General features: G+C 39.6%; 2 protein-coding genes across 2 annotated transcripts in view; one reads left to right on the forward strand and one right to left on the reverse strand.

Annotated features, from left to right (window-relative positions):
* plcb2 (phospholipase C, beta 2) overlaps window positions 1–4,387 on the reverse strand; it is a 31,307-nt gene extending 26,920 nt beyond the window's left edge. Inside the window, exons 1-3 of the mRNA XM_041813230.1 lie at window positions 4,304–4,387; window positions 4,018–4,095; window positions 3,295–3,363 (exon numbers count right to left, since the gene is read on the reverse strand). Coding sequence (XP_041669164.1) covers window positions 3,295–3,363; window positions 4,018–4,095; window positions 4,304–4,387 — 231 coding nt within the window. The remainder of the gene's footprint in view (window positions 1–3,294; window positions 3,364–4,017; window positions 4,096–4,303) is intronic.
* A 6,916-nt stretch (window positions 4,388–11,303) lies between these two features.
* On the forward strand, window positions 11,304–12,834 carry LOC121526664 (putative transmembrane protein INAFM2). Its single transcript, XM_041813340.1, has one exon. The coding sequence runs from the start codon at window positions 11,834–11,836 to the stop codon at window positions 12,518–12,520; it is 687 nt and encodes a 228-aa protein (XP_041669274.1). The 5' UTR covers window positions 11,304–11,833; the 3' UTR covers window positions 12,521–12,834.

Below are 12,834 nucleotides of genomic sequence, written 5' to 3' on the forward strand. Positions count from 1 at the left end.
TCACAACTCCTGCCAACAATCCATGAAAACATGATGAGTCATATCTTGCCCTCAGCTTTACCTGCACAACAGTAGGTAATGAAGAGAACCACAATGCTTCATTTCACTACGTTCTACCTGAGAGTTTTCTCTGCAGTCGCTTCAACAAGACAAAAAAGAAACGGCACAAAATGAACTAAGAGTGCCAGTTTCGCAGCTGCACTCCAGAGTTGAGGAGACTTGTAGCACAAAACAAGCCCAAATCAGTCATTGTGGGTTTTTTGTTGGACATATCAATCTTAAAAGAAGATTTTCATAATTATTTATTGGGAGTTTTTTATCTTGAAAAATAGAAGTTCCATGTTGCAATATTATCTAAATTGGCTCATCCGAAAGCTGCTTGTCAGATTTGCCAGTTTCTTGTCAAACTGAAGTTTGTATTCTATACTTTTCTGCAGACAATATTTTGAGCTATCTTATAAAAATATAAGGATTTGGTAGTAAAGGGCATGCCTGGCTATGTGTTAAGCAATATATCGATAAATGTTGATGTATATATGGTGAGGAGTTTGAGAGGCTTTAAAACATCTTCATCTTCCAAAGGGGGATCCAGCAAAACAGTTTGGGAACCACTTTACTAAACTCAACTAATAAGTAAATAAATAACAAATACTGTGTACCACTGTGTATGACGCTTTATGACTCATTTTGAAAATCTCTTATGATACTGTTTATTCATTGCACCTACTTAGTTGCAGTCTTTGTATGCCTACAGAATTTTTTGCAATGGTTGCCCATTGTACAAATCAGTTTCCTTTCCTTTAAACACACAGGTGAAGAAATGAAAATCAATATCATCTGCTTTGACACAATATTCTACAGATACTGTTCAAAAGAATGAGACCAAAACCAGGAAAAAGCATTTAAACTTCTTACAACTTATTCCTGAGTTAAGATAAAAAAAAAGACCTAGAACTGTGTTGGGTGCATACCTGATGATAAAGGTACACTGGATTGTTAGGGCTTTGTGTGTTTTGTGCTTTAACAATGCTGATACTAAACTCTTGTCCTGCTGCTCTGGTCTTTATCATGGATTTTAAAAAAAACATGCTTATATCAAAGCTTTTAAAGGAGTTCCTCTGATGACCACTCAACAGCCACAAAGTTACTCTAACCTTCTGAGACCTGGGCCTTTGATAAGAGAGCATTTTTAGTTTCTCCTACTTATTTGGGATAAGCACTAGCTGATCAGCCTTATTATTGAACAAGGAATTTCTTGGAAATTTCAAATACAAATTCCATCAAATAAACCCATATACAATCAAAATATACCAAAATATTTCTTTAGTCATCAAATCTTTCAGTGACACTTCCTTAAAATTTCAATGAAAATATCCCCCCAAATTCCATGCAAATTCATGAAAAATTTCAAACAAATTCCTCAAATATAAAAGCAAATTCCCCTTTAAATTTTTTTGGCAAATTCCAGAAATGTTAAAAAACATTTTCCAAAATTCCATGAAAATGATTGAAGCATCCAAAAGAAAAAAAAAACCTGAAATTTTCCATGAAAAATTTCAAAAGACAATCCCAAAACCCAAATTCCCAATCTAGTTCTTGGATTCAAAATTTGGTAATAAATTTCCCAATTTTCCCCTGAAAATGCAAAAAAGGGAACTCTCCAAAACCTATAATTAAAAAAACCTGATAACTTCCAAGCAAACTCCCTAAAATATCCAAACAGCAGATTGTCCCAGAATTTCAAGCAAATACCTTAAACTTGAATGGAAATTATTTTGTCCAATTAACTCATCAATTCTAATACCAAAAATTTAGAGAAGCCAAAATGTAATGTCCTCATTTGTGGACGCAGGGTCTTATGAGGATAAAGACCACTCAACAGTCACAGGATTACTCTAATTTTACAATGTTGAGCAGACGCTTTTATCCAAAGTGACTTACATCTGGGACAGGTGTTCCTGGTGTTAAGGACCTCACCCAAGGGCCCACCCTGGACACTTTTGCTCTGAATAGAATTTGAACCCAATCTCCCAATACTACAAGTCAACAATGTCACTCTGATGACCAGTCGATAGTCACTACTGTTGTCTTCTTTTACACTTATACACCTTTTTCTACCTAGTCCACTTCATATACATCTGTTTATATTTTCATTTATATATTTATATTCTATTTTGTTGCACTACAACCACTTTGTTTACTCAGCAATGGTCCATTTCTCATTACCCTGTTTATTCATTGATTTCCAGTTAAAATCTTTCTCTTTGGACTTCAACCAGTTTTGGCCTTTATCTTTTTTACAGTAATTGTACAGAATGATTCATATATTTAAATACCGTTACTGTCAATTCCTGAGAAAAATATTTTAAATAGTTTATATTGTCAGTTCTTTATGCGGACATACATTTACTGTTGTATAAAATGTCTTTTTTATTTAGATATTTTTTATTTGCAATGGTGATTTTTGTTTTTAGACTTCTGCCCTTTGCTTTTTCTAATGTCCTTGCTTAAAGGGCTTTGAATTACCCTGAAATAAAGTTTTCTGAATTGAACTGAATCTGCTTGCTTTGAAAATTAAAAAGTTAAATGAGCAGATCTTGTACTCGGTGAGCTTCATCGGTGCAGGCAAATTGGTCGACCCAAACATGCAAACATATGCACACACACACAGATAAACAGCGCTGTAGCCAGAAGACCATTGCCCTTGGTACCCACTTCCTGCATGGCCTACTCTACAATCAATCACTTCTCCTCCTCTTTCAGGGGTGCAGACAAAATGTCAGCCCAGCAGTCGGTTTTCTAAAACTCCTCAGAGGCTCCATAGGGGGACGTGCCTCCATTGGCACCCCAGCTGGGATGATGCAGAGCTCGGTACCTTCCCTAAGGGGAACAGATTTCAGATTTGACTTTTAAACCCCTCAGCAAGGGATGACGACGGCTGCATACTGCAACTCTCTGTGGAGGCCTGGCCAGGAAGCGGGAAGGAGCTGCATCGGTCAGACTCAAAGAAAACAAACACATAAGCTCGCTCACAGAAATCTTGAATCATGACTGTGTGTGGTGCTGTGATTGTGTGTCTGTTTGTTTGTCTAAGTGTGTTTCTGTAGTTGGGAGCAGCCTGAGAGCATGTGTCCATTGCCTCTTTTTGCATTGCAAATCTGCCTGTCATACTAATGGGAAAACTCAGGGCTTGAATGAGGGATTTGCATGCCAAGTTTCGTGAAAAAACAAACCAGTTTGGCTTAAACTGATCAGAAATAATGTAATTATGATAAACAATGACTCTTTACTCACTTTTGGAAGTTTTGCATATTTCCCTGTTCTGGTGTCTCTGATAGTAGCAACATCCAGGAACGTTGTCTCCTAGAAACAAGAAGCAGAGATTCATCTCTAGTGCTGATTTCAACATGTAGGCGCTCATCCAAATATGGATTCAGATACAAGTCATCCTTTGGCCAAGTGTAAAAACTACGGGATTTACTCTGCTTTTGAGAGGAATCTTTGAATGCAATCTCTGAACATCTATGTAGGAAACTGACTTCTCATGTAAAACTCAAACCAACTCTTTGAGGTCGACTGTGATTGATTCCATGACACATTTCATGTACTGGTTTTGTGAGGTTGTGGAAACCAGAAGGTGCCTCAATGAGCGAGATGAAAAGAGCTGAAGCATGAGAGCGATAGTCTTCTCTGTGTAGTGCATCACAGTTCAGCTGCACGCTGCTGCAGGATTGTGAGCCCACATCAGCACTAATCGATAATCTCCACAAGCTGCTGGGACCGGAAGGTGCGATGAAGCTCTGAGCAAACCCACAAGCTTTGGCAGAGCCTCAGCTCCTGCACTCTACACACACTCTGGATGTGAGTCACTGAAACACAACTACCTCTGTTTGATATGCTGTCAGCTTGTGTTTGTCTGATGCACATAAAAAAGGCTGTTTCACTTCTATGAGCCTCTGAAGAGGAGTCAAAACCTCTCCACATCTATGACATATTGATACTTGGAGTATTGATTACCTTGCTTTGGTTGATCCAGTAGACATAAAAACCTTTGGGATCCATCTTCATGGTGACAGGATGAGTCTTTGTGGAGTCCTGGATGAAGATAAATGAAACATTTACTGAGTCTTTAAAGCAAAGACTGCCTGTCATCAACAGCAATTAAAGCTACAATTAAAAGAAACTTACATGCTGCTTAGCAGACAATTAGAAAAATTATCACTGTTTGAGCTGTGCAGATTTGATCTCAATGTACCAGTGTTTTAAGGTGCATTTTCCAAATTTCCTAACATTTTTCACTCACCTCTGACCACTTAGTAAACCTTTCTCCTTTCACCAGGTAGTCTTTGACTTCTGGAGGCTCCAGAAAGTGTCGTTTCTTATTCATCTTGTCCTTTTATAGTGACTTTTCTTACACTTCGATGCTATAACACTAGTATATCTCCTTTCTGCAGGTGCAACATCGTCATAACTACCTCCTAACTCTCAAACTGGATCCTCGGTGTAGACCAAGATGCTCTTTAGTGCATATGTTCTGACTGTCCAAAGACACACCCCGACTGATATGCATTGCAAATAAGGATGAAGAAAAACAAAGTGAGTAAGTTGACTAAAGGTGAAAGTGCTGCCTTTAAGCCATCCTGGATCAGAACTCTGGACAAATTTTACAAAGATATGTGTTAAACGCTGATTTTTGAAGACAAAAACCACAAACAGCAAGTATTTGACAGAATTTTGCTTTTGTGTGGGATATTTCTGCTCAGAAATGAGAGCTTCTGCGATAATGAGCAATTTCTGGCTGTTGCTTGAGATCTTGATTTATTTCTAGCATCATCTTGAGATCAAAATAGTAGTTTTACTGTGACAACAAACTGATTTCTCAATACTCCAAAAAAACCAATCAAATTTACTCTGTTATCAGTGGAAAACCAGTGTTGTTATCCTGAGATATATATGACATATAACGCTGTATTTGTGCCACACATTTGGATCAGTTCAGCTCTGTTTGGCACCTGATTATTTTTGTTTCCACTCTCAAAAGTTGGAAAAGGTACCAAACTGACCATCCTACTTTCTTGACCCTTCTGGTAGGGTAACAAGTGTATCTAAAGGGGGGAGCTACACACAATTCACTTTCATTGTGACAGCAGTAATAATAGAAATAAACAAAGCACACCATGTTTTGTACTTAGCTGAACAGATATTTCCCCTTATTTTGTCATAAACATGTTATTTTTTGTTTATAAATTTTTACAAATAGTCAAGAAATTTGTGTTTGGTAGATTATTTCTTTTTGTAACAATGCTTCTTGATAATAAATCCTATACTGTTGGAAAGCCTGTTTATTTCCCTTTTAAATTGGGCCACATTTGTATGGAGCATGTATTTGTGGGATGAGTAGCAGAGCTGAGTATGTGGGTTTGCGCCCATGAAAAATTTGCCAAATCTTTGCCAAAGCCACACAGCTTATTCTTTTATTAACTCTTGATTGGTGTTGTTTGGTGGATTCAATGATTGATGTCTTATTGTTGATTTTTGCAATATACAAAAATATAAAAAGGTGTCAAACATTGTTTAACAGGATTCAGAATGAAGAAAAATAAAATAGGAAAAAAAAAAAGATTTTCAGAATACAGAACAACCCTCACCCATAAACCCACCTACTAGACAACATACTACATAAGTGTCAGTCATTCCACACTATCAGCACAGAAAAAAGACATCATCAGATTATATCATCCACTCCTATTTTTCAACAAATACTAAGGTTTCATAAAATCTCAAGGTGGAGCCTTGAAGAGGATATCTTATCTCCTCCAACTTGACGTATTGCATAATCTCTTTAATCCAATGAGAATGTTTAGGAGGTAGAGGATCTTTCCATCTTAACAAAATAAGGCGCCTGGTCAACAAGGTGCAGACAGCCAGCATGTTACACCTGTTCTTATTCAGATGCACAGCCTGTGTCGTTACTCCAAACAAGGCAGTGAGGGGAGACGGATATATCGACACCTCTAATATTTTGGAAAGAGTTTTAAAAATGGACTCCCAAAAGTTGTACAACCCAGAAAAAGCCCAAAACATATGTAATAAGCTTGCAGTGGCTTGTTTACACCTATCACAAGTAGGGTCTAGGTCTGGCCTAATTTTGGATAATCTAACCTTCGACCAGTCAAGCCTGTAAACGATTTTGTATTGTACAACAATGTGTCTTTGACAGACAGATGATGTGTAAATTCTTTGTATAATTTCAAACAAGTTTCATCTGAAATTTGTTCATTCAGGTCCTCTTCCCATTTGGCTTTAAGTTAAATTACAGTTGTTGAGTTATGCTGGTTAAGTAGGTTATAAATCCTACCTATAATCTGATTTAAGTCTGCCCTGATCTTGAAAATGGAGTCTAACAAGGGTGTTGGAGAATATATGGGAACACAGTCAGTGGTCGGGACGATAAAGCTCCGCAATTCAATTCAATATCAAATTTGCTTATAATTGCTCAAAAGATTCAATGGTATTATTTGTATAGAGATCCTGTAGAGATGATATTCCTCTGTCAAGCCAGATGTCAAAGGCTCTGTCTGACATTGAAGGAGTAAACATATGATTCCTTACTATTGGAGCAAAGAGAGATATATTGTAAGGCACAAATGCTCTCTGAAACTGGCTCCATATTTTCACTGTGTCACAATGGGGTTAGCAGTAAAATTAGAGAGAGGCTTAACCAACGGCAGATCAGCACATAATAAAGCTGGCAGAGAGGTGCACTTACAGGATGTATTCTCTATGATTAGCCACTTAGGTGAATTAAAGGTGTTTAAATCTCTCACCCAGTACATCAAAGTTCTTATGTTTGCCACCCAATTATAATAAAGGAGATTAGGAAGTGCCAGTCCACCATGAAGTCGAGGTCTCTGCAGTATACATCTCTGTACGCGTGGGTTTTTTTTTATACCATAAGAAATCTGATATGTCTGTTCACAGAGCTAAAGAAAAATTTTGTCAGAAATATAGGGAGACTTTGAAATAAATAGAGGAACCTAGGCAAAACGTTAATGTTAACTGTATTGATCCTTCCCATTAGGGAGAGGGGCAACTGGTATCTTGTTTCAAATGCCCTATTCAGGGAAAAAAGATAGCTTTGAAGAGGTCCTTGTAGTTTTGCATTATCCAGACTCCCAAATACTTAAACTTCCTTGTAGTAATACTGAAAGGGGTTGAATTATAGGAAATATTTTTGGCAGCCTCGTTGATTGGAATTAACTCACTTTTTTGAAGGTTATTCTTATAGCCAGATATTCTACCAAATTTCTTTATTGTGTCTAATAGTCTAGGGAGGCTTAACAAAGGATCTGACAGATATAATGGCAGATCATCTGCATAAAGTGAAACTTTACACTCTTGACCTCTCTTGTCAATTCTTTCAATAGCAACATCTTGTCGTATGGCTGGTGCCAGTTGTTCAATTGCTATGGCAAAAAGAAGTGGGGACATCGGACAGCCTTGTCTCGTACCTCTTCGTAAGTGGAAATAGGTAGAAAGATTATTGTTGGTGTGGACTGAAGCCATTGGGAAAGAACATAGTATTTTTACCCAAGATAGAAATTTTGGGCCAAAACCAACTTTTTTAAGTGCATTGAATAGATAATCCAACTCCACCCGATCAAAAGCCTTCTCAGCATCAAGTGAGAGTAAATCCTCTGGTGTATGTGGATATTATTTCTCCACTGCCTGCCCTCCAAGTCCTCATTCTTCATCTTTACCTGAGCCACCTCTGTTTTGAGTTTGGCGACTTCTGCCTTTAACATAGCGACCTCATCTGTCCATGTTGAAAGCCCCGTCTCCATGTCGGTGATGGTGGCTTTCATTTTATCCACTTCAGAATGGATAGCTGCTGTATTGTTGACGATTTTAGACTTAACATCTTTCAACTCGTTCCTGAGTGAATCGAAGTCTCCAGTAAACGCTTGCTTCAGCTCAGCTCTGATGATACCAGAAATGTCCGCTCTCAGACCCTCAGCATCCATCGATTGCTCTGACATTAAAGAGGCTGGTTGAGTGACGCGGTTTGCTGTTGCTAACGCCAAGGCGTAGCTAGGCCTTGAGCTCGAGTAGACTCCTTATAAATGTGGCACATTTGAAAGGTGGTATAAGATATAAGATGAATAAGATTTGTTGCAAAGACGCATTGTTACAACAAAGGAATAATCTACCAAACTCTAATTTTCTTTATTTTTGTGGTAGTTTTATGGATAACAGTTTGTTGTATGATGAGTAGGAAACATTTCTAGATGAAGCAGCTCTATAGAATGTGGAAACTAACTCTGAAAGGATAAAATGCAACACTGTATTAAGTAAAAAAGTGCTCTGTAATAAGTACTTTATGGTCTGTACAGCTGGTTGAGTACAATAACTGTAGACTGGGTTTACCATACCGAACTGTACTAAGATGGTCTGCTTTGTGGAAATCAACCACGAAATGCATAAATGGGCCAGGCAAAGTTTAGGTCATAACCCCACCTCCTTGATGAGAATAGATGGCCCATGGGTCAAACTATGAAGTTAAAATACACATAAAGTACTGCTCTATGAACTCCTGGACTCAGACTCCCTGGAGTCTGTCGTGATCTTTAGTTATAACCATGGTGGTCTTTGTCCAAATGTTAATTTTTTGGACTAGTCTTGATTTATCTAGTTATTTTATGTAAAAACAGTGGATGCAACATTATGATTAACAGCCCCATTGGCAATTGTGTCTCCTTGAAGCGTTCTCAACTGGATTCACAGAGCAGAGGAGGGCAGGGAAGAGGAAATGAAACAAAACAGGCGCCATGTGGGGGGGGGGGCACTATTCTTTACAGTCTTGGGAACTGGACAAGAAGAGACATAAAGCTTTCAGGATTAGACAGAAAACTTCTTTTACAAGCACAGAATTGGGGTAGGGATCAAAATCAAAACAAGCGGAAACATTAAATCTTGCTAAAACCTTTTAAAGTATTTGATTGGCTGCAGACAGGTGATAAAATGCTTTTCTTGTACTTTGGCAGGCCCAACCCTTTATTGACTGGTTTTCACTGCTTTCAGTGTACTGCTACAGCTATCATTTTTTTGGTTGCAAAATAAAAAAAATAAACAATCAGACTACAAGTTGAAAAAACAGGATATAAGAACATGCTGATCATTTTAATGTCAATTTATTTGGTTATTTTCTGGAAACATAAAAAATGGAAGTCAGTTTTAGTATTAACAGTAAATCTCCTGGGGTTATTGTACTCCTTGGCACATTATTTGATCAAGCTGTGTTGCAGCCACCTGTCTGGAGTCATAATGTTGTCATTTATTACACTGAGGGCTGTTTCAACAAAAGATTCCCTGTCATTTGGATATCATTCAAATAAACCTTAAGGTCTTGTAATATCTAATGCAAACACTCATCCAGCTGGGCAACAGACAAGTGACATTTGGCAAACCACCTCAGTGTCAATTTATTTAAGATGATGGTGTTTTATATCAAAGTATTACAAAGAAAATATAACAGCAATACATGCAACCTCATTCTAAAGGTGTAGAAAACCCCACATTGCAACTTAGCAGCACCCTCTTTCAAATCTAAACATCATAAAACACACTGATGTAAACAGTAATCTCTCAATAAACACTTGGCTGGAGGCGTATGTTGGCTACGTGTAACCTGTCATATGAAGGAATCACTTGAACACTGATAAATACACCTGTAGCTGCAGGTGGTTTACTCCTATGACAGCAGGTAAACAAAATGTCACCACCTTGGATGTTTCAACCTTTTATACATTTTATAAATCAATCATGGTCAATATAATTTTCCCTTTCTTAACAAAAAAAAATACAAAAACCCTCTTTAATATCAGAGTAAAAACAGACTTCTACAAGGTAATGTCATTCAGCAGATTCGCCTATGGCTGCAATCACAGCACTGAGTCTGTGTGGATAGGTTTTAATCAGGCTTCACGAGCAGCCCTTTTCAAGTCCAGACACAAACTCTATTGGATTAAAATCTGGGCTTTGACTTGGCCACTCCAGAACATTCACCTGGTTGTCTTTAAACCATTTTTGTGTAGCTTTCATGGCATGCTTCAGAACATTGTCTGGCAGGAAACAGAGAAGGCCAAGCCACTGTTTTCTTGCAAACTGAATGAGATTATCCTTCAGGATTTTCTATATTTATTTTACCCTCTACTTTACAAGACTTCTAGAGCCGGCTGCTGAGAAGCATCCCCACAGCATGATGCTATCACCACTGCGCTTCACAGTAAGGATGGTGTGTTTGTGGCGCCCCTACGTTTTGTACATTTCTTTTTTTAGTGAGATTTTCTGTACACTGCCATTAGGTTTGCATGTTAGAATTACAGTAGCTTTTCTAAAGTGGATTAGTGTTTTTTCAACCTGCCTCATTTTTTTTTTGTCAAATATGCTATTTTGTAAAACGACTGTGAAACTAAGCTGTCTGATGAAATAATGTTGCTTTTAAAATGCAGTTATCTTTCCTGAGATTTTTGAGTGAAATGTCACTCATTTGTGAAACTTACTTGTGTTTTCTTAATGTAAATGTCATAATGGATTTTAAATGTCATTGTGGTTTATTGAAATGTCATCATGTTTTAAAAATGTCATAATGCTTTGTGAAATGTTGTGTTTTGACCTCAGGGCGACTGTAATTTCTTGACACTTGAAACATGTAACTTAATTATCTGAGAGTGTTTACTGGGATGCAGAAATGGGAAGGCATGCATTTTAAGGTAACATATTTTATTGTGGATACAAGCTAGTAGATTTACGCCAGATTTATGGTTTCACTACAGATCTTTTTTGTTTGTTTTTGCTTAAATACAAACGTTTTAATTTTTTTTTTTATTTTCTTGCACCACAGGTCAAATGTAGCTGACCTTTAACCTCCACATGTTGACCTCGACTGCCTCCCACCGTGCATGCGCAATGACTAAGCACGTGCGCTGTCCATTGTCCTGAAATTAGCGCCGTAAACTGGCAAGCTAGCAAAACGGAGCAAATACCTGACTTAAACACAGGGGGGTTGTGCTGCAAGTGTATCTGTGAATTGGGTAAACGTTACATAATCCATAAATCCGAGTGAAATGTTATCAATCACCACTTTTTCTGGCTCATTGCTCACTCTTAGGAACATCCTTCCACTTGGCTGAGCTGAGCGGAGTGTAATGTAAACACTTGCGAAATCGCAGCGTCACTTGGACAACTGCTCATCCTCCTTTACAACATCCTGCTCTCCATGTGCAGCACAAGCATCCTGATGTGTGGACGTTTTTTTCTCCTCTGCTTTCTTCTCGGGCTGTTGCACAGCTGCTGCTTCTTTAAGAGCCACCGCCCGCCCCCTCTCCTGTATTTTTAGCTGAGCCAGCCACTTCATTTGCTGGATAAGACAGACAGTTGTGTACCGTATGATCTCACTTAATCGTTTTGATAAATCAAATCGTATACTGCGGATTTGCCGAAGGGCCCACAGGCAGCTGTTCACTGGAAATGTCGCACAGGTTGGACATCTGTCCCGCCGCTGTCGGATGCTGCAACGCGCAGTCAGCCTGTGGATGCTTGATGTCCATTATGAAACGCAGTGCTGCACTGGGTACCGAGCATTAGGAGCTGCGTTTCTCACATCAAATGAATCACAAGAAATCAATTTAGCTGCAAAACCCTCCGAGTGGTGCGGACGGTTCACGGTGGTCCAGCATCCTCCTCAGCCGCCTGTCTTCTCCTGGATTGTGGATAACAAGAAGACTTCAAGACGGAGGGGGTGGTGGAGCATCGAGGAAAAAATAGGGGCAATATGAGAGAGCGGGACTTCATGCCCAATATGGAGAGGGGCAAACCTGCTACTTACACGGGGGACAAAAAGGCTAAGATGGCTGCTAAGACGAACAAGAAGTGGGTGAGACTAGCCACTGTTTTTGCATATGTATTGTCCGTATCCTTAGCAGCCATTATCTTGGCGATTTACTACAGCCTGATCTGGAAACCGACCAGTGCATCCTCATCTGCGGGGAAGCCAGGAGTGCCCGAGGAGGTCACCCCCACCGCCAACATCTCAACTAACATTTCCTCAAGCAGCAATGTCTCAGAGTGGAACTCTACACAGACGGGGCTGCTATCTTTGAACCAGAGCAGGCAGGGAAGCAGCCCGCACAGTCAGCCGTTTCAGTGGGACGACAGAGCCGAGAGCGTGGCCGTGTCTCCGCGCACTGCCGGAGCTGAAAGTGCGCACACGCAGGAGCAGGAAGAGGACGGACTGTACGCGTCTTCCCACGGTCACACAACCTCGGAGAGATCGGGGACTGGGAGACAGACACAAGGGTTGAACCACTATGCCCAGTCTTCAAACAGGGAGCCAGGAGAGGAGGAGGAGGAGGAGGAGGAGATGGAGGCGCACAGACGGAGCGACAGGGAGAATGACCAACGCGACCCAGATGCTGCCACCGCTCCTCCATCCTCCGCACCGGGCCTGAGAGGAGACTGATCAGGGGCCCTCTTGCACATCACACACACCCTAATACACACTGCCCCAACATGGAGTGTTTTACTGACTCAACGCCGCAGGTCGGATAACACACAGCTCCTCTCCACATTTTGCAGAGCTTCTTCTGGATGCAGAACTGCACATAAGAACACAAATCATGACTAAAAAAAGAGAGGAGACCTCGCTTCTTCACTGTTCAATACTAACTATGCGTTTTCTTTTTTTCTTTTAGGCCATCTGTATGCCTTAAATCAATATGTGTCTACTTTATACCTCGGACAGCTTCTGAGGCCAATAAAATGCCCGTACCTGTG

This window comes from Cheilinus undulatus, linkage group 18, assembly GCF_018320785.1.
Source record: "Cheilinus undulatus linkage group 18, ASM1832078v1, whole genome shotgun sequence".
Classification (NCBI taxonomy): Eukaryota; Metazoa; Chordata; class Actinopteri; order Labriformes; family Labridae; genus Cheilinus; species Cheilinus undulatus.